Raw genomic sequence first — 23,686 nt, 5'->3', positions numbered from 1 at the left:
TACATCAACAAAGCTGGGAGAAAGAAAGAATACATACTATGTGATTCAATTTATATGACCATCTGGAAAAGACAAAGCTATAGGAATAGAAATGGATTAGTGTTTGCCAGGACCTGGAGGTGAAGGGAGGAAGTGATTACAAAGGAACATGAGGAAATATTTTTTGTGATGAAATATTTTGCATAATAATTGTGATAGTGGTACACAACCATCTGCATTTTGTCAAAACTTATAAAGCAGACTAAAAAGGAAGAATGTTGTACTGTAAAGATTAAATATTATGTAAAAATGGAAAGCACAAGTACTTCCTACATTGAAACAGACACTTGGAAAGTATAAGACAAGATTCTATTTATAATAGCAGCAAAAAAAAATCAAAATGACTAAAATTACAAAGAAACATACTAGATATACATGAACATAAAAGAAGACTTGTTAAGTGGAAAGACCTACCGAGTTTGTGAATAAAATTTCTGAATTCTCTAAAGATACAAGTTCTTTCTAAATAAAAACTTATTGCAAATACCAACTAACTAATTTTTTACAAGACTAGCTTATTTTGAAATATAATTATGCAAGAATAGACATAGTTCTGATAAGTAATTGTAATGAAGAAGTCCTTGGCTCAAAAGGTATCAAAGTGTATTTTAAATCAAATACAGTTACATCCTGTGTTGAATGACACATGAATATAGAGATCAATGGAAGATAATAGAGGTCTGAATTGGATCCAGTCACATGTCATTTTTAGAATGAATACTTGGAATATCAAAATTATGGGGAAAGTATGCATCTGTATAAATGACCATCTCAAAAAATAATTGAAATATGATCCCTAATGAACTCCTTACATCAAGATAATGTGTAGATTGTATAAAAATTTAAACATAAAATATGAAACAACAAAAAGACCTCAAAAGTTAAATGTTGGAAAATGTGGAAAAATAATTTGGTAACATTGAAATAGGAAAATTCTAAGTAAGCTATAAAATACAAAGGAAATGTTGATAGATTTAATTACGTAAAGGTAAAAATATTTCTATATGGACCAAAATATTCTGCACAGTACAAACCCTCTGAGGCAAATCACAAACTGACAAGTAATAATTTAATATGCATGGGAATGGGACAATTTCATCTGCATATGATTAAATCATTAAATCAGTATGAAAAGTATCAGCAGTCAAATAAAATGCAAAATTAATTACTTTGCAATTCATGAGAAAGTAATACAAATCACTTTAAACATGTGAATGGATGTCCAAATTCAATTATATTTATTTATAATTAAAGTATACAAGTGAAACAATATTTCTTCATTTAGATTTTCAAATACCATAAATGTTTACTAAACACTGGTTGTTTGATAATGCCACAAAACAGGTATTTTCCAGAAATAAAGGAGTAGTGAGTTTGCTACAAGCTTATGGATGGCATTTTGGCCACCAACATTATAAATCATATAACAATTGACTCAACAATTTTACCTTTGTATCAACATTATAACTACATATACCAATTGACTTAATGATTTCATATCTAGGAGCTTATACTTACAAAATTTCAAAAATATTTCATTGCAGAACTATTTAACATAAAAAACTGGGAAAAAACAGAGAAAAACAGATATATCGACTTTTGTGTATCCTTTATAAACTAAAGAATTTTGAAGAAACAGAGAATGATTTAAGTCTATATAAACTGGTATGTAAAGATTTTCAGAACACAGAGTAATAAGCTGCAAAATTTGTACACTTGAAACATAAACATACACATACATGGAAAAATACAAGAATAATGACTTGAAGAACCTTAAAATCAGAGTATAGTGAATATATCTGAAAAGACTAGGAGACACTGGCATGGGATATGTAGGAGGTTTATTCTACACTATTTTATTTTGCATACATCTTATTTCTAATACTTATTATTCTTCATCACACTTATGAACTTATTTTAAAAATTAAAATATTACACTAAAAATTTCTTATGTAAGGAAAATGAAATTGAATAAATGAGTCGGTGCAAAATTAAATATTTTGATTAGTACAAAAAGAGAAAAAAGATAATCAACTGAAAATAAAGCTAAGAATGAGAAACTACTAAAATAAAATGCAGAAATTAAAAATCACTGTAACTCAATAAAAATTTTATTGACTAATAAATTATATATTACTTATTGGCTCCTTACTTGAAACGCATTCCAACATTTTAGGCAAAGTGACAAACCAGACATCATATAGTTTATATTCTAGCAAGGAATTTTTATTAATAGCACAAACATACAGTTCAATTTGAATTATAATTACCATTAATCCTTCAGGGAAAAAGAAAGTTTCATGCAGATTAATGAAGACTTTTACATCCTGGGAGATCAGCCCTAATGCTAAATTACTTCCTTTATGATGAATAAAGCAATTATTTAATACTTGATCTGCCTTTTTTCCTCCAGAGCTTCTTCATAGCATTAGTCATCTCTGAATTTCTTGGACTGTAGGTTAATGGATTCAGCATGGGGGTTATGACTGTATAAGACATGTTTAATGATTTGTCAAAGGGGAAGGTCTTAGCAGGTCTTGCCTATATGAAAATACAGGGAACAAAAAAGCAGATAACCACAGTCATGTGGGAACCAAAGGTCTGGAGGACTTTCCACCTCCCTTCCTGACTCAGGTTCTTTAGAGATTGCAAGATTACTCCATAGGAGATGAGTAAGAGCAGAAATACAATAGTGCAGATCAGTCCTCCACTAGCCACTACAAGAGGCCAATGACATATATGTCAGTGCAGACAAGTTTCAATAAGTGGTACACATCACAGATAAAGTGATCAATGACATTGGGGCTGCAGAATGGGAGCCTATAAATAGTGCTAACTTGAATAACTGAGTGCAGAAAACCTCCAACCCAAGACACCATCACCAGCACAACACACACCCTTTGCCTCATGATAACCAAATAATGCAAGTGTTTACAGATGGCCACAAAGTGGTCATAGGCCATCACCAACAGAAAGAAGAACTCTGACCCACCAAAAATGTGCTCTGTAAACAGCTGAGTCATGCAAGATTCAGAGGATATGGTATTTTCCCCCAAATAATAAGTCTGAAATCAATCTGGGGGTAAAAGAAGATGAATAAGTGGCATCCATAAATGATAGGCTAGCAAGAAAAAAGTACATTGGTGACTTCAGGGTCGTACTGACAGTTATAGTTACAATAATGAGCAGTTTGCACAACAAGGTCAAAATGTAGAAGAGCAAGAACATAACAAAAAGGACTTTCTGCTCCTTTGGATCCTGTGTGAGGCCCAGGAGGATGAAATAAGTTACATTGTTCCTTGGTTCCATCTAGTCTGTACAGGAGGTGATTTCACATATCAGAAGCATTTTACCTACAAAACAAGGCAGATAACTTTTAAATGTATTCATTGCAGTTTTATATTTTATTTATCCATTCCGTTAAAACAGTATGTATGAAGTATTTATTTGTGCCCAATGTATCATAGATATTGTGATTACCAAGTTGGATAAGGCATAGTTCCCTCTCTGTGATATGATATATTATCAGGAATCAAACAGCTTCAGATCCACATAATGAATAGCATCATTAATATTTACAGAAAGCTAAGAGTCAAAGAGTAGGAATGTATTAGTCAAACTAAAGTTAAAGAAGGCTTCTCTAAAAATGTAATTCCTTAGCTAAGCTTCTAAGAGAAAGTGAAAGGACAAGAAAAGATGGGAAGGAAATTCCATGAAGGTATACCATTTGTAAGTCCCCAAAATGTAATACTTGACACCCACATAAGCTAATTTACACATCCCAGTGTAGGTAGATCAAAATATGAATAGATGGCCAGTGCCCTGAACTGTCTCAGAACTACCCAAACTTCTTTCTTACTGTCTTAGGTGGACATTCCCCCTTTTCCTGATGATTCATTGCTGAAGCCGTCCAGTTTTGTACCACCAGCCTCTGTCTCTACATGTATAAGCAGCATGTGCAATTTTGGTCATCTCCAGCTGGGTATCAATTTAATATATATAAAACATCATTTAAAATGTCCACAATAACCAATGTGTTTCCCACCTCATGAAATGGTACCACCTTCAAAGTAATTGTTCAGATAAAAAGTTCTCACAGTATCGTTTGATTCTTTGTTGCTTTCTTATTAATTATTAATACTTTGAATACTTCCTGTTGTCCCTACTTTCAAAATACATCACAAATTGGGTCATTTCCTACCTCCCCCCACTTCTTTTTTTGCCCATTGTAATCACCTCTTGCCAAGTCTCTCCACTTTTATTCTGGCCTCTATGAATCTGTTCTCCTTAGGTAGTCCAAAGTTTGCTCCTTAAATTTTGTTCTGATTGTATCACCCAACTGCTCTAAACACTTCTAGTGGATTCCAGTCATGTACTCAGAATTTTGTGTCACATTTAACGTTGAGTCATAAGAACTGTATTCACCTTTTTATAGCTGAAAAAAATGAGGCTCAGACCATCTCATTAATTTCCCCAAGGTCACACATTTTTACATGATAAAACTAGAATTGGAACCTAGGTTCAATTTATCTCAAAATGATTTATTTCTTACATAATGAAGTCACACAATTGTGAATCCTGGTTCCCACTATGTACTATTATTCTCACCTTGTGGAGGCTTGTTCCATAGTCTAAAGGATGACTTTTTAAATTACTCATAACCTGGAATTCTGTTTTCATCTGATTTGACAGCAGAGGTCAAGAGACTGCATTATTACTTGAGGATATATCCTATTTCATTCTGCTATGTTTATTTATTGTATGGAGTCTCCTGAATATTCAGAAGATATTTTATTTTCACTGCAGATTCTTTAAAAGAAATACCATGGTGACTACAAAAAACAAAGGTTTATCATGTTTGGATAATGTATCAAAAAGGTCAGCAAATCCTATATTTACATAGGAAGATTGTAACCAGCCATTTTCTGAGGGAAATATATCTCAAGTAACTTCATTTCCTAAACTTCAAAATAGAAAAATATCATTTAATTTTTTAATCCTTCTCATCTATCTTGTTAGTGTGGCCAGACTAGTTGATTTGAGAGTTTGAGATGCATTCTGTTTCTTTCTTTTTGTTGTGATTTGCTTGAAGCCTAAAAAAGATCTCCTGAAAAATTATATCAGTTCTTAAATGATAGTATCTCTGTTCCCACTCGGGGCTAGATCACTGGACATTTTATTCCTTCTAAACTCATTTGTTGTTAAGCCTTAGAATTGGAAAGTTTCCAAAACTGATTGTCACTTAATTAAATTCACTGGGATTTTCCACTACATTTTAAAAATTCATCAGTATGTAAAGAGGCTACCAAACCTCATCGCAGAATTAGGGTAAAAAAGATGTCACATAAAAAAAAAGAAAAAAGAAAAACAGCTTTATAACTGCTTTCAAACTATTGCGAATCAAGAATAAAATAACAGCCAAATCATCTTGTTTCAGGGATGATTGATTCCTCAAGTGTTTCCCCACTTGCCATAGCAAGCTTATCATCCTTTTTATTTAATATTCGATTTGTGCTGACTTGACATTTATTAAATTCATGAAAATGTTATCACCATTTCAGATATGATATCTAATACTGTGTCTAATTATTATTTATTTTAATGCTGAAGACAACTATGTGTTACAAGGAACTGTGTTGTATTTGAGGAGACAGCAATCATTAAAAGAAGGGAAAAAAAATCAGATGAAAGTTTCTTCCAACATGGATCTTATATTCTTATAATAGAGTCAGACAACAAAAAAGGAGATGATTTAATATATTAGGAGGTTAGAGGACCATTCCAGCACTAAGAATGCTTACAAGGTCAGCCAGCTTTCATCATGTTCCTCTCTGCAGACACAGAGAAATTATGTATGAGGCTTCCTAGAGATAGATTAATTATTATTTAATTAACATATTGATTTATAAATATACTTATAAAACTAACATGTATATTAACTTAATACTCTATGTGAGTTAAGGAGTTCTATTACAATTTAAAAGACTCTAATAATAAAGTGTTCACAATAATTAATATTTCTGAGCATTTAGTTATCTAAGAGTTTATATAGATTCTTTTATTTGATCTAGAAAATATCTCCACCATTTCCCATTTAACAAAACTTGAGGAAGTTGTGTTTTGCCAAAGTTTACATTAAAATGGGAAAGTTAAGATTTGATCTCAGAAGAATCTTCCTCAAAAAGACTATGCTCTTTAACATTATACCATACTTGAACTGGTCACCCAATGCTCAAAAATGTACATGAAATTTGTAATAATGTAAAATCCCCACCAATAAAGCAAAACTGTGAAAATGAGTTCCTTAAAGTGAATAGCTAGTTAAGATAATAACAAAAATGAGTTTTTATTACTGAATCTAAGTTTATACTGCTCACCACACAACAGGCCAACACACTGAGACACAAGTTGTTAGGGCAAGGAATAGTGACTTTATCTGGGGAGCCAGCAGACCAAAGATAGGGTGGACTAGTGTCCCAAAGAACCATCTTGCCTGGGTTTGGATGCTAGTTTCCTTACAGAACAGAAAGGGTAAGTGAGACAGTAAAATATAAAAAGTGAAAGGTGTTGCAAATATTTGCTGGTTCTGGCCAGACTCCAGAGGGTGTGTGTGTGTGAATGTCCTGTGGTCAGTCACAGGTGGGCCTGGTCGGGATGTTTCCTTGAGCTCAACAGAGCTATTTTAGGTTAATGCTAAGGCACGGGAGACCGGTTCTCAGAGAGGGGCCATTCATTATGTATACTTTAAGCTACAGGTGGCCTCCCTTTGGTGATTAACTTGGAGCAAAAGCAATAGGGCACAAAGGTGAAAGTAAGAGAAGCAGACCCACTGTGAAGTCATAGCAGTTCCTCCCGATCACAGGTGCGTCCAGTTTAGTGTCTCTGTGTAACAAAGTGCAAGTGTGAGGAAACTGAGAATTAATCACTTCTATATAGATTCGTATGTAATAGCCTTCAGAAGGCTAAGTGGTGCAATGCAAACTCGCAACACAGACATAAACACATGCATGTGTGACAACATGCTGGTATTTGCAAACGTTATGAGTCAAGTCTCAGAACAGAGTGACTGCACCTGGAAGACTGAGAGACAATTGTTTGGGATGTGGAGGAGGTTTTATTCTACATTCTTTCATTTCCATGGATTCTATTTTTAATATTTATTATCGTCTATCATCCAAATTTTATTTTAAAACTAAAATATTACATTAAAATTTCACAAGTAAGGCAAATGAAGTAAAGACAATAGTCCATACAGCATTAAATATTTTAACTAATATAATAAATAGAATGATGATTAAACACAAGATTCTGACAAAAATGAAACTAAGAATGAGAATGTAATAAAACTAAATGCAGAAATTCATTAAAATTAGTGTAACTCTATAAAAATATCATTGACTAATTCATTACATATTATTTATTGATTCCCTATTTAATGCATTCCACCCCTCTCCACCCCGCTAGGTGCAGTAATCAACCAGATACTATAGGATGTACATTCTAACATGGAAACCATCATTGTTTTTGAACATATAATTCAATCTTTAATTTAATTATCAGAAATCCTTTAGAGAAAAAGAAAATTTGCATTAGATTTACGAAGACTTTTACCTTCCAAGGAGATTGGCCCTAATGCTAAATTAGTTTCTTTGTGATGGATAATTCCCTTATTCAATACTTGATCTGCCTTTTTTCCCTCCAGAGCTTCTTCATAGCATTAGTCATCTCAGAATTTCATAGACTATTGATTAAATGGTTCAGCATAGAGGTGATGACTGTTAAAAACATGCTTAATGATTTATCAATGGGGAAAGTCTTAGCAGGTCTCACATATATGAAAATACAGGGAACAAAGCAGCAGACAACCACAGTGATGTGGGAACCACAGGTCTGGAGGGCTTTCCACCTCCCTTCCTGACTCAGGTTCTTTTGAGAGTGCAAGATGACTCCATAGGAGATGAGTAAGAGCAGAAACACAATAGTGCAGATCAGTCCTCCATTGGCCACCACTAAGATGCCAATGCCATAGGTGTCAGTGCAGATGAGTTTCAATAAGGGGTACATGTCACATTTAAAGTGATCAATGACATTGTGACCACAGAACGGTAGCCAATAAATAGTGCCAAGTTCAATTACTGAGTGCAGAAAACCTCCACCCAGGACACCACTGGCAGCACAACACACACCTTTTGCCTCATGATAACCAAATAATGCAAGGGTTTACAGATGGCCACATAGCAGACATAAGCCATCACCAATAGAATAACAATCTCTGATCCACCAAAAATATGCTCTTTAAACAGCTGAGATTTGTAATCTTCAAAGTATATGGTGTTTTCCCCAAAGAACAAGTCTGAAAGCAATCTGGAGGAAATAGAAGAGGAATAAGCCATGTCCATAAATGATAAGCTCACAAGAAAAATGTACATTGGTGAGTTCAGGGTCTTACTGACAGTTATTGTCATGACAATGAGCACGTTGCCCATAATGTCAAAATGCAGAAGAGCAAGAAAATAGCAAAAAGGACTCTGCTCCTTGAGACTGTGTGTGAGGCACAAGAGGATGAAATAAGTTACATTGTTCCTTGCTTCCATCTAGTCTGTACAGGAGCTGACTTCACAAATTAGAAGCATTTTATCTACAAATCAAGGCAGAAAACTTTTAAATGCATTACAAGTTTTATCTTTCATTTATCCATTCAATTAAAGCAATGTGTATGAAGTATCTATTTGTGCCCAATGTGTTATAGTGCAGGGGTCTACAGATGGTCACATAGGGTCATAGGCCATGACCACAAGGAGGATGATCTCTGAAGCTCCCATGAAATGTTGAGTAAAGAGCTGTGTCATATAGCCACTGAGGAGACAGCTTTTGAATCAGAGAGCAAATTACCTAATGCTTTAGGGATTATGAAAGAGGAATAGCATGCATCTATCAAAGACAAGAAAGTCAGGATGAAATACATAAGAGGGTCCAAAGTTGGGCACAGATTATAGCAACCTCAGTGAGCAGGTTGCCCATAACAATGACAATTAGGTGATAACAACAAAAAAAGGATTTTCTGTATCTGAGGATTCCGCTAATTCCCATTAGAATGAATTCAGTCATATTCATCCTGTCTTCTTTCACTTCAATGCTGGTCATGAATGCAGAGTTGGGGCATTAACGTGTAAAGACAATATTTTCAGTAGCAACGTGACTAAAACTTAATATATTGGGTTTTCAAGTAATCCAAAGCTCCTTGATAATATAAACTATTTTTTCCAAAGTGTGCTAGAGGATAAGCAACATGACAAAAAAAGAGTGAACAACTGAGGCTGTTTAATTCAGCTTCTTACAAAGAAGCTTAAATCCTTCTTCAGTGCCTTCTGACAGCTTGTCCCTGGGCCTTTGCTGGAGGACCTTTAGGCACAGGGAGCTCACAATATAATTAATCTGACTGCTTCTCAGCCAATAAGAAATGCTAAAAACTCTTCCTTAACTACTAAAATGTTTGTACAACTATTGACTCTGGTTCTGCACACAGTTGATACATAAATTGAGTCTAATTCACCCACCCCTTCCATTTAAAAGCCACTTAAATAAGTCTGAGGAATATAGGCCTGTCTCCCCAGCACTTGGTTCAGTGTCTGACTCACACTGCTGTTCAATAAAATTAAGTGAATAAACAAGTTGGAAGATGTTCAATTCCCTCTGTTTTTTTTTTCTTTTTTTCAAGCTAACTCTAAAACATAGCATTTACTCTCTTACCTCCCCCAAAAACAAACAAATAAAATAACTGAATAAACAGTTAGAATGTTAAAAATGATCTTTCTTTCACCCATTGAGAGCTCTCACTCTCTCCATCATGAGCAGCACTCATTCCTGATCTACTTTAACCAGTGCCCTTTCCTTCTGGCCAAGGGGTAGTATGAGCTGAATATTTCAGGGAAGGTGAGAAGAAAAGAGGCATGTCATTGTATTTATTGTTCTGGTTCCCTGTAGTGGTTAGTCAATAGCTGGGTGCCTTCCACTGAGGAAGGGCTCCCTTGGATGGACCTTCTGGGTTCCTGTGATCTATCTCTGAAGCCCTATTGTGTTCATGTCTTCCTACTGTTACTAACCCTGGGGTCTTTATCATTCCCTGTTAGTTTCCCTCAACTCAACCCATACCTTGACAAGTAAATATAATCAACTCATTTTAATCTCTCATTTTTGAGTATGCTATTTCTTGTTAAAACTCCAGTGGATGCTGAAATTTTGTGGTTATTCCTTTGTAAAAATGTAAATATGAAAATAGTTTTCTCGTTATGTACATTTATTTTGTTCATGACGCATCTGTAATTCCTTTGATGTATAGATGATAAATAAATGAAATTTTGTTTGGAGAAAATATTGCAAAAGGCAGAAATGCAACACACTCACAGAAAAACACTGTGTGTTATCTATAGCATTCCTTTGGAGTCATGAGTCTATGGGATTTATACCTTTTACTGACTTTAAGCTGCTTGAAGTTGTAGAAAACTGACAATAATGCAAGTAGTTTTTGTCCATAGAAATAGAGTGAGAGAGACTGACGCTGACAGAGAGAGTTCTGGAGAACTAAAGGGGATCCCTTTCAGCTAAGCATTAGAGTACTGACCAGCGCATGCATTTCAAGAAACTCCCTGAGGCTGGGGAAAGTTTTAACCAGATGGACTACTGAGAACAGTGCTTGGTCCTCACACTGGACCCAGAATAATGCACATTCTTACCAGCTGGAAAAGCTCTTAGGGCCACAGGCCAGGGCACTGAGTTGAACACTTAGGAAGATTTAGCATCAGTCGTGGGACATAATTACCCCTGGACTGAGTGCATCTCAAGGCCTCCTCAGAAACCACATAAGCAAGGGAAAAAAAAAATTTAAAAAAAAGCATCCAATAGAATGAAACTAAATACTAAATACTGTGTTCAGGGTTTTGTGTCTTTGTTAATGTGAAGTATTAATCTAATTCTTTTCTTTGCCATACTTTGTTCATTCTAGTATAAGGGTTTTGCTGGGTGCATAAAATGCATTAGGAATTGTATTAATTCCTCCCATCTGTGAAAGTATTTATGTAGACTGGTGCTATTTCTTTATTAGTGGGTCTATAGAATTCATTGATTCAAACTATGTGGAAATGAAATTTTGTTTTGGGAATGATAGGATTCTAAAGAATTCATTTATTTAGGTATTAAGTTATTCTAGCTTTTAATTATTTTTCCTTGTGTGTTTAGAAACTTGTCTGTTTATAGCAGTGGTCCATTTTCCCTTAGTTGGTGAGTACACCATCATAAATTTGTTCATCATATCATTTTATTCTTTTTAAGATCTGCAGTATCTGCAGTGATGACCCTCCCTTCACCATTAATTCTAATAAATTGTTCTTTTTTCTTATTTTTTTCTTAATCTGTTTTCTAGGATCTTATCAATTATATCAAATTTTCAAAGAAACAAATTCCTGGTTTTAAATATTTTCTCTATTTTCGCTTAATTTCTATTTATGATTTCTGTCTTCTATTTGCTATTTCCTTTCTACAATGTCCTCTGGGTTTCATTTTTCTTATCTTTTTCTAGCTTCTTGGGACAGAAGCTCAGTTCATTTCTTGTAACATTTCTTGATTTCCAACACTTGCATTTAAGGTATACATTCCTCTCTAAGCACTCCTTTAGCTACTCCCAGTGGATTTATATATAATAAACTACATCATATATAGCCTTTTATACCTATACATATACTTCATAAGTACCTTTCATGTACCTTTTAGAGAAATTTGTATCATTATCCTTGTGTTGAAAATATGCCTTTCAGAATGTTCACAGTTAATTTAGATTTCTAATGCTTACTTTGTAATTAATTGAAAAATCATATATTTTAGTTATTGATTTCTAATTGAATTACATTATTGTAAAATATATATATGTGTATATATATGTATACATATATGTGTATATATATACACATACACACACTATATGATTTAAGTTCTTTGAAAGGTATTATGATTGTGTCATGGCCTAGTGAATAGTCTCCGTTGGTGAATGCCCCATGAGCACTTGGAGATGAGTAGAATAGCCCCACAAAATTTTTCTTTCCCCATTTCCACACTAACATAGATTCTATCAACTTGCCTGTCTGAAAATATGTGACCAACTATGTGATAAAATGTATCTGCATTTGAAATGAGTTTTAAGTGTCTTGTTCTGAAATTAGCACTCATAATATTTTGGAAGTGAGTTCAGATGTCATCTTCAAATACAAAGCTTAAACAGATGTTCCTATTTTGAAGGTCATGATTTAAACAGATTTTTACATATTCCATTGCTGCCTAGACTGGACTCTTCCCTTTTGGTGACACGACCTCAAGTTTGTTTTTGTTTGATTGTTTGTTTATCTTTTTATGCTTTTCCTTAGGGAGCATTGTCCTGTAAGTCCTGTTCTATGTGGTGATTATCCTGGTGGCATCCCTGGAGAACAAAGAGTCTACCATCAAAATTATGATTAAGGTCCCAATGAATTTAATTAGACAAGAATCACCCTTGGAGATGCACCAGGTGAATGACTCCATAACATGTTCACGAGTTCAAATGTAGATAAAGGGTTTACGGACCTTTGTTCTTTCCTGCAGGAAAGGCATTCATGAACGGAAATGATTGACTCCAAACATAATATAAGTATGTATACATAATCATTCTCCATCTTTCAGGAAACCCAAAGTTCAGCAATGCTGTGTCAAGGCAGGACAGTATAACTGATTGAGACTAAAAAGACTGCAAATGCTGTTTCACTATTTCACTTTTATTGGTATAAGTCACCAATAAAATTGTTTCTATGTAAACAATTCATGACACAATTTACAGTTTTGTCACCAACCAAAATGTTGAATTAACATTAGTTGGTGATTCGGACAAATCCTGCCAACAATGACTATTTCAGTTCTGTGTTCAGACTCAAGATTCAGAGTTCTTTTGTAATGGGCCATTGATACTCATTTTGAAAATCCCAATTATCTGAAAAGGAATATTTTTCCGAATGACTGAGATGAGATAGATTTCCTGCCAGCACGGAATGGGTTGGTCACATGGAAACAGTTCAAGGTCCAGTGATGGTATATGTATCTTGCTTTCTGTGTTCTGAGAGATGACATCAGTGGGTGAAGGACAAAAGAGAAAGCAGAGAATCCAGAATGTGGATTGAATGGCTGTCTCCTTGTGTAGGTAATCCAGGGAGGGTGTTTATACACAAGATTCTGAACTAAGCTTTACATTTTGCCGGAGTACAATGGTGGTATGAGAGTTCGGTCTTTTAAAGATTCTCCTTTGTGATTTTCATAATCAGCCATGTTATTAATCCTTTATGATCACTAAAGTGTATGGAGATTGATTCTATTCTATAATACTCTTCCTGAATATTTTCATATTACCCTCTCTAACAGAAAGAGACCTTCTTTAACATAAAGTAGCCTTAGAAACTAATTTCAAGTGTAACTAATTTGGGATATTTTCATAAGGAGATATTTATAAATATGATGATAGTCTCAATCAATATGTTTTCTAAACATTGTTTGTTAATCTGTTAAAAATTAAAAGATGATGTAGCATCTGTAGACCTTGAGTGGCTTTCAAGGATACAAAGTAATACTGTAGTAAGTAAGCCATTATTTCAGTTCCCACTTTTCTGTTCCCAGCCTCAGTGAACTAACATGTTTGTGGGCCATTTAGATGTATTCTTCCTTTAACTGTTTGTTTGTATTTTTATTTATTTTATATTTTATTTTTATTTTATGCATAAGTTGTTTTGACATTTTTGTCTATTTTAGACATTAACTCTGTGTAGATCCTGTACAATGTGAATCTTTCTCCAAACTGCCTTTGTCTATTTACATTGTAGTATCTTTTCCTAAGACCTTAAAAACTTTTCTGAAATTGTTAAATATATCTCTTTGGGATTTAAATGATTGGTTAAGAAGTTTCTTCAAACCCTAGGTTAGAAAAGTTCACTTCCTTAATGCTGGAAATTAAAATAAAGTAAATCTTTCTTTTCTTTTTTATTAGAACTTCAATCAATTTTTATTTTTGTATAACATATTACCTATATATACAATTTAATTAGCTTCCAGATGGAAAGCTAATTGTGCCAACTCATTTACATAATAATTTGTTCTTGTCCCACATATATCTCTTAATTACTTGCTGCTCCATTAGACTAAAAGCTTTTTGAGGTTAGGGACAATGTTTTAATCAGCCTTTACTATAATCACTGAAAGTACTGGAACATAATAAACCATACTGTCTATTCCTTGATTGAATAAACAAAATATCTAAGACTTCAGGAAGCCCCTAGAAACAATTATATTAACAGAATTTTTTGCCCTGAACACTGAAATAAAACATACAGAAGACTCTATGGAACAAAGGAGGAATGTGACTGAATTTGTCCTCTCGGGGCTCACTTGGAGCCCCCAGGGTCAGAAAATATTTGTTGTGTTCCTGCTTATGTACATTGTGACAATGGTGGGCAACCTACTCATTGTTGTGACTGTGGTGGTCAGTCCAACCCTGGGTTCCCCTAGGTACTTCTTTCTTGGCTACTTATCATTTGTGGATGCTCTTTATTCTGCTACAGTCACCCCAAGTATGATTGTAGATTTACTCTGTGAGAACAAAACTATTTCATTCCAAGATTGCATGATCCAGCTTTTTACAGGGCACTTATTTGGTGGTGCTGAGATTTGTCTCCTGGTGGCCATGGCTTATGACCGCTACGTGGCCATCTGCAAACCTTTGCATTATTCAGCAATCATGAATAAGCAAGTGTGTGTACGGCTGCCGCTGTTGACCTGTGTTGGTGGGTTTTTACATGCTGTAGCTCATCCTCTGTTTGTTTATAACCTTCCCTTCTGTGGTCCCAGTGTCATTGACCACTTTGGCTGTGACATGTACCCCTTGTTAAAACTTGCCTGCTCTGACACCTACATTATTGGCCTCACTGTGGTTGCCAGTGATGGGGCAATGTGTATGGTCATCTTTATGCCCTTACTCATCTCCTATGGGGTCATCCTGCACTCTCTGAAGAATCTTAGTCAGGAAGGGAGGTGCAAAGCCTTGTCCACCTGTGGCTCTCACATTACTGTGGTGGTCCTCTTCTTTGTCCCCTGTATCTTTATGTATGTGAGACCTCCTTCTACCTTACCCATCGATAAGTCCTTGACTGTGTTTTACACCATTATCACCCCTATGTTGAACCCTCTAATCTATACTCTGAGAAATGGAGAGATAAAACATGCCATGAAAAAGCTCTGGACCAGAAAAAGGAAATGAGACAGGAGGTAAATGTTATCACTTATTTTCAATGACAAATTGCTATTTTCAGGAAAGCCATGTGTGACTATTTACCTGTAGTAGGTGTTTCCTCAGGTTTAATAACTTGGACATGTTAAAAAACATTTATTACATGAATACTTCCAATGATCTAAATATACTTTTAAGATTTTCAGAATTTTCTAGTTCAAATATATATATGTGTATGTGTGTGTATATATATATAATTTGAAATACATTTTTAAGATTATCACCATTTCTTAGGGAAATATGTACAATTTTTGGATGTAAAGTATCTCTCTTGTGAATATAGATTTATGTTCTATAGATGAGTTAACCTACAATTTATATCACAAATTTATTTTAGTTAGGGGAAGATTTTCTCCTGTTTCTCTGTTAAATGATGTAATCTTTCTCAGAATTAATGATGCATTACAGTTTTAAAAAAATAATAGAAGAGATATGACATAAACATTTCATTCACTCCTCCCCACACAAAGACAGCCCATGTTAATATTGAAAGCATGTATCTGCAAGATACTTTAAATCAATTAATTAGCTTGTATTGCTTAGAATATTAACATCAAAGAGTATAGTTTCAGTGTTGTAATAGAAATCATAAGGAAGCTAAGTTTATAGAAATAATGTGAATTACCAAGATTTATATGCAGAAAAATAACCAACTTTTACTTCTTTTCCTAATTAGGTAATCATATTATCTCCTCAAGTGGAGCAGCTTTGTTTGGAGCCATATTTTCATAGATATGATTCATTAACCTTCCCAAATAGTTTAAAATATCTGATCATACCTCTGTTATTTTTCAATATCACCATCTCCTTTTTTGCTTGTATGTTTCATAAACTCTGTAGAGATCCAGGTCTTCCTTTTTGTGTAAATTTAGCATTCACCATAATCCATGAGCTTAAAACATGCATTTTAGAACCTGACACCAGACATTTTGGGTGATATCATTTTTAAGAAAGATGGTAACAATATATGCCCTTCTTATCTCTCATGCTAATGAAATACAATTTCCTAGGTAATAAAGAGGCCAGAATATATTGTTTTCTTTGATAGACATCATTCATAAAATCCTCTCCATCTGTGAATGAAGCTTGAAGCAAAATATTACCTGCCTCTAAATCATCAGAAATATGTGGTCAACATGTCACCCAGTCCCAACTTGTTCTGCTCACCACATGACAGGCCAGTAAATTGGGAGGCCTGGTGTTGGCACCAGGATAACAATTGTTTTTGGAAATCCAGCAGGCTGAGTAGATGAAGAACTAAAGTCTTAGAGAATCATCTTACCGAAATCACAATTCAGGCTCCTTTTATACTAAGAAGGGGATAAAGGGGAGAGGGCGTGGCTGAGTGTTACAGACTTCTTGGTGTTGAAATACTTTGTTCTTGAAGCTGTCCAGGTAGATCAGTTATGATGTCTCTGTAAACCTCCAATGAGACAAATGTTATTCTCTATTCTGCAACAGATTATCTATATGTGACTGGAAAAGTGTTACATGCTTAAATGTCAGAGTCTTGAGAATACACTATCTTGTATATTTCAGGCTGTAGGCAACATTCATCTACAAAACATGCAGAACCAGCATGACTAGGCACAGGATACAGAGTAAAAGGTTAAAGCAAAAGGAACAAATCTAGCATGGAGTCAGATTTGTTCTTCCCTATTACAAAAAAACTTTATTATTCTGCCTCCATTATTTAGTCTGGATTCATGATGGGCCAAGTCTTTAGAGCAATGGGTGTGTTTCACCAGTAAATGACACTGTATGAAAAAACCTCATATTCTGATATTATCCCTACTACAGAGAAAGTTCTTATATTATCTCAAAGTCTTCACAAATACAATACAATGCACAAAATACTACCAAGCATTTGAATTTGTCAGATCTTATATAATTTGTTCTTCCCCTTTTGGATGCTGCTATAGACTGAGGATTTGTGTCCCTCTTCAAAATTATAAATTAAATCCTTTATAATGTACTGGTATTTGGAGTAGGGCTCTTTGAGAAATGATTAGATCATGGAAGTGGGGTCCTCATGAATGGGAATAATGCCTTTATAAAGAGACCCCAAGAGCTTACATGACCTTTCTGCCATGTGAGGACTCAACAAATAAATGGCTGCCTATGAACTAGGGAGGGGACCTTCCAGATATGGAATCTGCCAGCACCTTAATCTTTGACTCCTGCACCTACAAACCTGTGAAAAATAAATGTTTAGTGTTTAAGATACCCAGTGTATGATATTCTGTATTATCAGCTCAAATGGACCAAGACAGACATTTAGTTAATTTTCAAATTTGTGTAGTCATTTCAAGGGATGAGATAAGAGTGTTTGTTAATTTTCTCTGTTGGTCTAAATCTCCCAGAAGTCAAAGAAAGTTACTTACCTTTGTGCTCTCTGTTTCTTACACAACATATGGCACATGGAATTTACTCTATACTTTGTCCATAACTTCAATTCTTGATCTATTGGAGTGTGATTTTTTCTGATAAATTTTGATGAAATCTTTCTATGTTAAATTGTAAATATATGTATGTGTGTATATATAAATATATGTAAATGTATATATATGTTTATGTATGCTACAAATATTCACTCTTCCTTGAAATTTCCTACAAATATTTTTATTTTAGAATTATGAGTGTCCCTATATACATGTGTTATTTAATATTCTTTTACTTTTGATTTTTCTATCACTTGGAAAATCCATATACTTCCAAATGTTTTATTAATTTTAATCTTTATTTAAATGACAGCTTTTCAATTTTATTTTTTTCCCACCTAAAATGCATTTTTGTTTATGATGGGGAAACATCTAAGCCCAAACAGGGAAAATAATCTGCCAACATAATTACTGATTTTGGTAATAATATGAAAATTTTCCATTTAGTACATCAGATTTTACACCATCAAGAAGATTCAAATTTGGGGCACTTTCTCCTTTTTCTCCCACTTTTTCCCTTCCTCACCTAAAATTTAGGGTAATTTTGAAATGTTTGAAATCTTCTCATAAAAATATATTTTGAATATCAGGACTCTATATATTTATTTTGAGGAAAATGACATGTTTTAATATTTTATTTTCCCATTCCAAGTAAGACATATATTGTTAAAGATTTATTGATGTCTAAGTAAAAATTTGTAATCATCACTGTAGAGTGTAAATAAATCTTACATTATGATTCTTTATTTAAAAAGAAGACTCTCTTATTTACATTTGATTCACATTTTCAATGAGCTAATCAGAAGGGGCTTAATGATTTTTCCTGTCCTGAACTACAGGACAATTCTCAAAGCCAAGGACATATTGTTAGTGGATACAAAGGCCCTTAAGTTGGTAAGCCCACCAGGTTGAGAAAGAATTCTCAGCAGAGGCAGAGGGTCAAAGTGAAAAGCTGCTTCATTGCTCAGAGAGGAAAGGGAGAAAAAAAAAACCAATCAAGTCAGGAGCAGTCATCCAGGTAGACTGTTGAGACTTCATCCCCCAAACGGGTCACAGGGTCTTTTTATAAAAGGCTTCACCATCATAATCTTCATTCCAGTGGTGCCAATCTTCTTCTATTATAGACTCTTTCCTCCCATGGACCTCAGCCCTGAAGCAGAAACTTCAGTGGAAAAAGAGAACAAAGAAAGAGATACCAGGATGTGTCCTTGGGATTGACACAGCAGTTGTGGGACATGAGTGTCTTGTTGTGTGGCTGTGTGCTTGAGATCAAGGAGTCAGCTGTGGGATAAGAGAACAAGTCCTGTTTTGCAACAGCCTGGCACTTCCTTCCCCTTGCTGATAGCCAGCTAGTGTCAGTAAGCCTGTCTATTTACCTCTCTCAAAATGTCTATATTCAAACATTCATAGGCCTCTATCCAAATCTACACAAGCATGTATCCCACCACACACTCAGATCTGACCCAAACTCATGTAAATCCCTATGACCACATGTATGTGTACATTCAATGAAATTCAGGTCTACATCCAACTGCACATATGTGCCTCTGTGTGAACACACTGGGTTGGTATAGGATGGCACATGGATCAATATTTGATTAGCAACATGAATGCATTTGTATATGTACATGCCTATGTATTTGATGTGATCACACACAGGACTGCATCTGTCTACACACAGGGCTGTTTCTTGCCATATACAGGTGTATGTTTGATGACACACAGGCTTATATCTGTCAACACACAGCGCTATCTTGCCATCTGCTTATCTGTATCTGACTGCAGATGAATTTGGTTAGGATTTGACTGAACAATTCTTTTGCTCCTTGTGGCATGTGCTTAGGTCACACTCTGGTATTCATCTTTTGCCTGACACTTAAGGAAGGTCCAAGATTATTTCAACTGTATGAATGGTCCCTTGGCAGGGATGACTACAAGACTAGACTGTATTGAGTCTCTTTCTTATACATGTAGATGTAGGGTAATATAGACAATGTCTGCCCAGTGAGGTAGTCAGACATGTAAAATGGCAGCTTAGGGCTCCCAGAGAGAGGAGGTAAAGTTGATCAGCTCAGTTAAGCCAATCCCATCATAACATCAGCTTGAAGTCCAGGATATCAAGTTTTAAATTCAGATTAATATTTATATTCAAGGGAACAATGAAGGAACGAAAAGGTAACTTAGTGATTGAGAGAAATTCATATGTCTCATAATGAGTTAATATCTAAAATATATAAGGAATTTCTACAACAAAATTGTGACAACAAAAAAATGATTTAAAATTGAGCAAAGCACCTGAGTAGATATTTTTCCATACAAGAATACAAATGGCCAATAAGAATATGAGAATAATATGCTCAACATCACTAATCAACAGGAAAATGGAAGTCAGAGCCATTCTGACACGTTACCTCACACTTGTCAGGATGGCTCTATTTGACATGGAGCAGATATTTTGGTGAGGATGTACAGAGAATGGAACTCTACTGTTTTTTGGTAGGAATATAAATTTGTTCAGACACCGTGAAGAACATTATGGAGATTTCTCAAAATATTAACGATAAATCTAATGTATGATTCAGCAATCCTATGTGTATGTGCATATCCTATGTATATTTCATAGCCAGGATATGAAACCAGGAATCTGAAGAGATAGCTGTACTCTCATTTTCATTGCAACATTAATTATAAAATGAAACAATGACAGAAATAAATGTATTTCTACCACCTCTGAATATAATTGAAGAGTGAAATTATTTTCATCATTATCTTGTTAATCTAATTCCAGAATTCACACAAGATACAACCACTTTGAAAAAGTACCATAAACTTTACCTGATGTGAAGTGTCAATATTATAATAGGGTTAATAATTATCACTTAATGTACTTCAGAAAATAATAGTTAAAATTTCTGATTTGCATAACAGGTAGATTGATAATAAAATCATATAATAAAAAACTTTAAATCAGAGAGTTACCCACCTACATGAGTAATTTATATAGTAGCAAATATTCAGACATAATATTAAGCTCATTTGTTTCAAATACCTAAATTCATAAATGGTCAACCTATTATTTTTCTGTCATATTTTGTCTTCAGGTAGATTTAAGAAGAGTTCAAAATAAAAATGAATGCTATAATTTTCCCTCTGAAGTTCAGTTCAGTTTCATGAAATAGTTGGGTTGTTGGAAGATCTAATGGAGGTGAAATACCCCTGGGGTTCAATCAGCCACAGCTAACAAACTTCTTCAGATTGACCTACAAACAGGAAACATGGTAGCACGTCTGAAATTAAAGAGAAAGACCTTATCCAAATGTACTATTTATAAGTCAGCAAAGACAATTATTGTAGCTGAGCTATTCGGCAACTTTAATCTTACAACTTCAGTGCTTTCTTGGAGGACTAACAGCTGCCTTTTGCCATGGCCATGGAGCTCTATGTCAGACAGGGTCATAGGTAAGATTCCCCGCCCCCTCCCAGGAAATCACATCATCATAGACTGTCAGGGTTAAAAGGCCCTTACAAATTGTAGAGTCAGCCCTCATCCTCCCCAGTCTAAGATTCCAGTCCCTCTTCAGCAGGCAAAACTTCAAGAAAGATCGACTCAACTACAACATCGTCAACTTAGAAGTGAAAATATTTGGGGCCTTTTTTGTTATTGATATATATTTCAATTAGAAGAATAAGATAATTAGTTAGAATCAAATGAGATCAACTATATAACAAATTTTCATACAAAATGTTCCCCACTTAGTAATAATCAGACTTTTCTAATGATACTGCATCATTTTTAAAAACACTGTTAAAAACCACACATGAATCAAAGAGATGCACTATGTTTTAATGATCAATTTCCCCAATGTGGAACATTTCATGTAGTTTCTAAATTTTCCACAACTCTTAATAATTGTGTTGAACATATTTGTAAATAAAGACTTTTAGCTTTTAAAAATAGTTTTTTAGAGTTTAATCCTAGAACGAGTACTATGGAGCTAATGAAAAAAGAAAAAGTAATTTTTATTTCTTTATAGTTATTTCTAAAACACTTTTTAAATATAATTTTTAAATATAATTCTTACCTTATGTACAATCTTCTCTTTTCTGGTCTGTTGGGAGTCAACCACAGAACAGAGGAATGCAATGAAGCTGCCGCACTTTGTTTTCACATATGTGAAGTTTTTCATATTGCATAATTAAAAAATAATGCTTTTTATTCATTTATCTTTGAAAGGAAAAGACTTTTTTTGCACAATACATTGTATTATATTTATGTTTTTTATTTTCTTTGGGAAATTTCTGTCCCCAAATTTCCCCATTCTATTCGAAATGCAGTGTCCTATAACCAGGAATGATGGATGATGGATACTATGGGAAGATGGGAGAAGAAGGCATGAGAATGCCTGTGGCAGAAACATAAAGGGGTGGGAAGGTCACTCACATCATGGAGGGATGGATTGCTGTTGTTTGGTAATAAAATGTCAGGGAAGGTATTACTAAAGGCATTTCACTGAGACAATTTTAAACAATATTCTGTGAACACACACATACATTAATATACACAGTCAGTGTCCATAAATATGTGTTGAATGACTGAACTTGTAAAGGTACTTATAGTAACAGATTTTTGTGTTTGTGTTTTGTGTGTTAATATATATTTATGTCTATAGTACATTACCTCTCTATCTTATTTAGCAAATTATTTCTCTTTATTCTCCATATAAAATTTTTGATTTTAGAACTTTGACAATAAGATTTTCATTTGCTTGATAGGTCCTAGTGTACTGAACACTTATACAGAATTTTTTTTTAATCCGGGTCTACTGAAGCTATAAGTTTATTGAACATGACTCTGATAAATTGTCTGTGATACAGAATTTTGAAGAATAGAAAATATCAATTAACAATCATATATTTTGAAAGCAAAGTGGCCCAATAATACATTCATTCTTAGAGACACTTAATATTTTCATATTACCCCATAATCTGTGCCAGAAAGTATTAACCTAGAAGGCAACTTCCTTTCAAATATTTATTAATGTTTTTTGATAAGCAAGAGAGAGATGGTAAACAGAGCAGAAGGATGAGAACATTTGAATTCCTGGTTCATTTATGGCCTGGGGAAGCAGGTGTATTCTCATCCATGGAGAATGGCAATTCACCAAGCACTTACCCATCACCTAACAGGTTTCAGGCAGTGCAAACATTATGCCAGGCACTGTGGTAGGTGCACTGAGGAAACACACCTGAATAGCTTATGTGTTCTGGTAGATACCAGGGACAGCGTGTTGACAACTACTTATATGCATTTCCCTAAACTGCCTGCTTATGGGAGATATGCATTCATGGTGTCTTTCTTTCCACAGTTAGAGCTGAGGGTTCAGATGTGAATTCTTATGTAAAAGGGAATAACCCTTACCTGTGTGCAGCACCTCTCAGCTTACAAGATCTACCTGAGAATAACAGTCTGTAACCTCACAGACACAGAGTAGGGCTCAGAACCATGGGACAGAGAGATGATTTAGAAGAGTCACATGGAGTTAGATCAGAAGGAGAATTCAGATCTCACATAGGTGGTCCAGTGTTCTCTCAGTAAATTAACCTTTAAATGTTACCCTATAGATGTTTTACAAGTGACAGGTACTAGGTGTCTGAAGAGATGGAAACATCAAGGAGAAAGTAAGAGAGAAGTGAAACAAGCACCAAGGCAGTAGTGTCAGGGACACGTTCCACTGGTACAGTGACTGCTCTGTTTTTTTGTTTAGAGATATACAGGCCATGATCCTTTCATGATTGATGGGTAATATTTCATAACTTTTGTAGGTAATTCAGGTCCCAGGAAGGTGTTACTTGTTGA

General features: G+C 34.5%; 1 protein-coding gene and 2 pseudogenes across 1 annotated transcript; 1 reads left to right on the top strand and 2 right to left on the bottom strand.

Annotated features, from left to right (window-relative positions):
• Positions 1 to 2,374: 2,374 nt before the first annotated feature.
• Positions 2,375 to 3,543, bottom strand: LOC116155211 (olfactory receptor 4A47-like; annotated as a pseudogene).
• A 4,167-nt stretch (positions 3,544 to 7,710) lies between these two features.
• Positions 7,711 to 8,633, bottom strand: LOC135322998 (olfactory receptor 4A47-like; annotated as a pseudogene).
• Positions 8,634 to 14,443: 5,810 nt separating this feature from the next.
• On the top strand, positions 14,444 to 15,358 carry LOC135322959 (olfactory receptor 4A47-like). Its single transcript, XM_064494222.1, has one exon. It carries the CDS (start codon positions 14,444 to 14,446, stop codon positions 15,356 to 15,358), a length of 915 nt encoding a protein of 304 aa, XP_064350292.1.
• The last annotated feature ends 8,328 nt before the right edge of the window (positions 15,359 to 23,686 follow it).

Source organism: Camelus dromedarius, chromosome 15, assembly GCF_036321535.1.
Source record: "Camelus dromedarius isolate mCamDro1 chromosome 15, mCamDro1.pat, whole genome shotgun sequence".
NCBI classification, from domain to species: domain Eukaryota; kingdom Metazoa; phylum Chordata; class Mammalia; order Artiodactyla; family Camelidae; genus Camelus; species Camelus dromedarius.
This window is presented reverse-complemented; position numbering and strand designations above follow the sequence as displayed.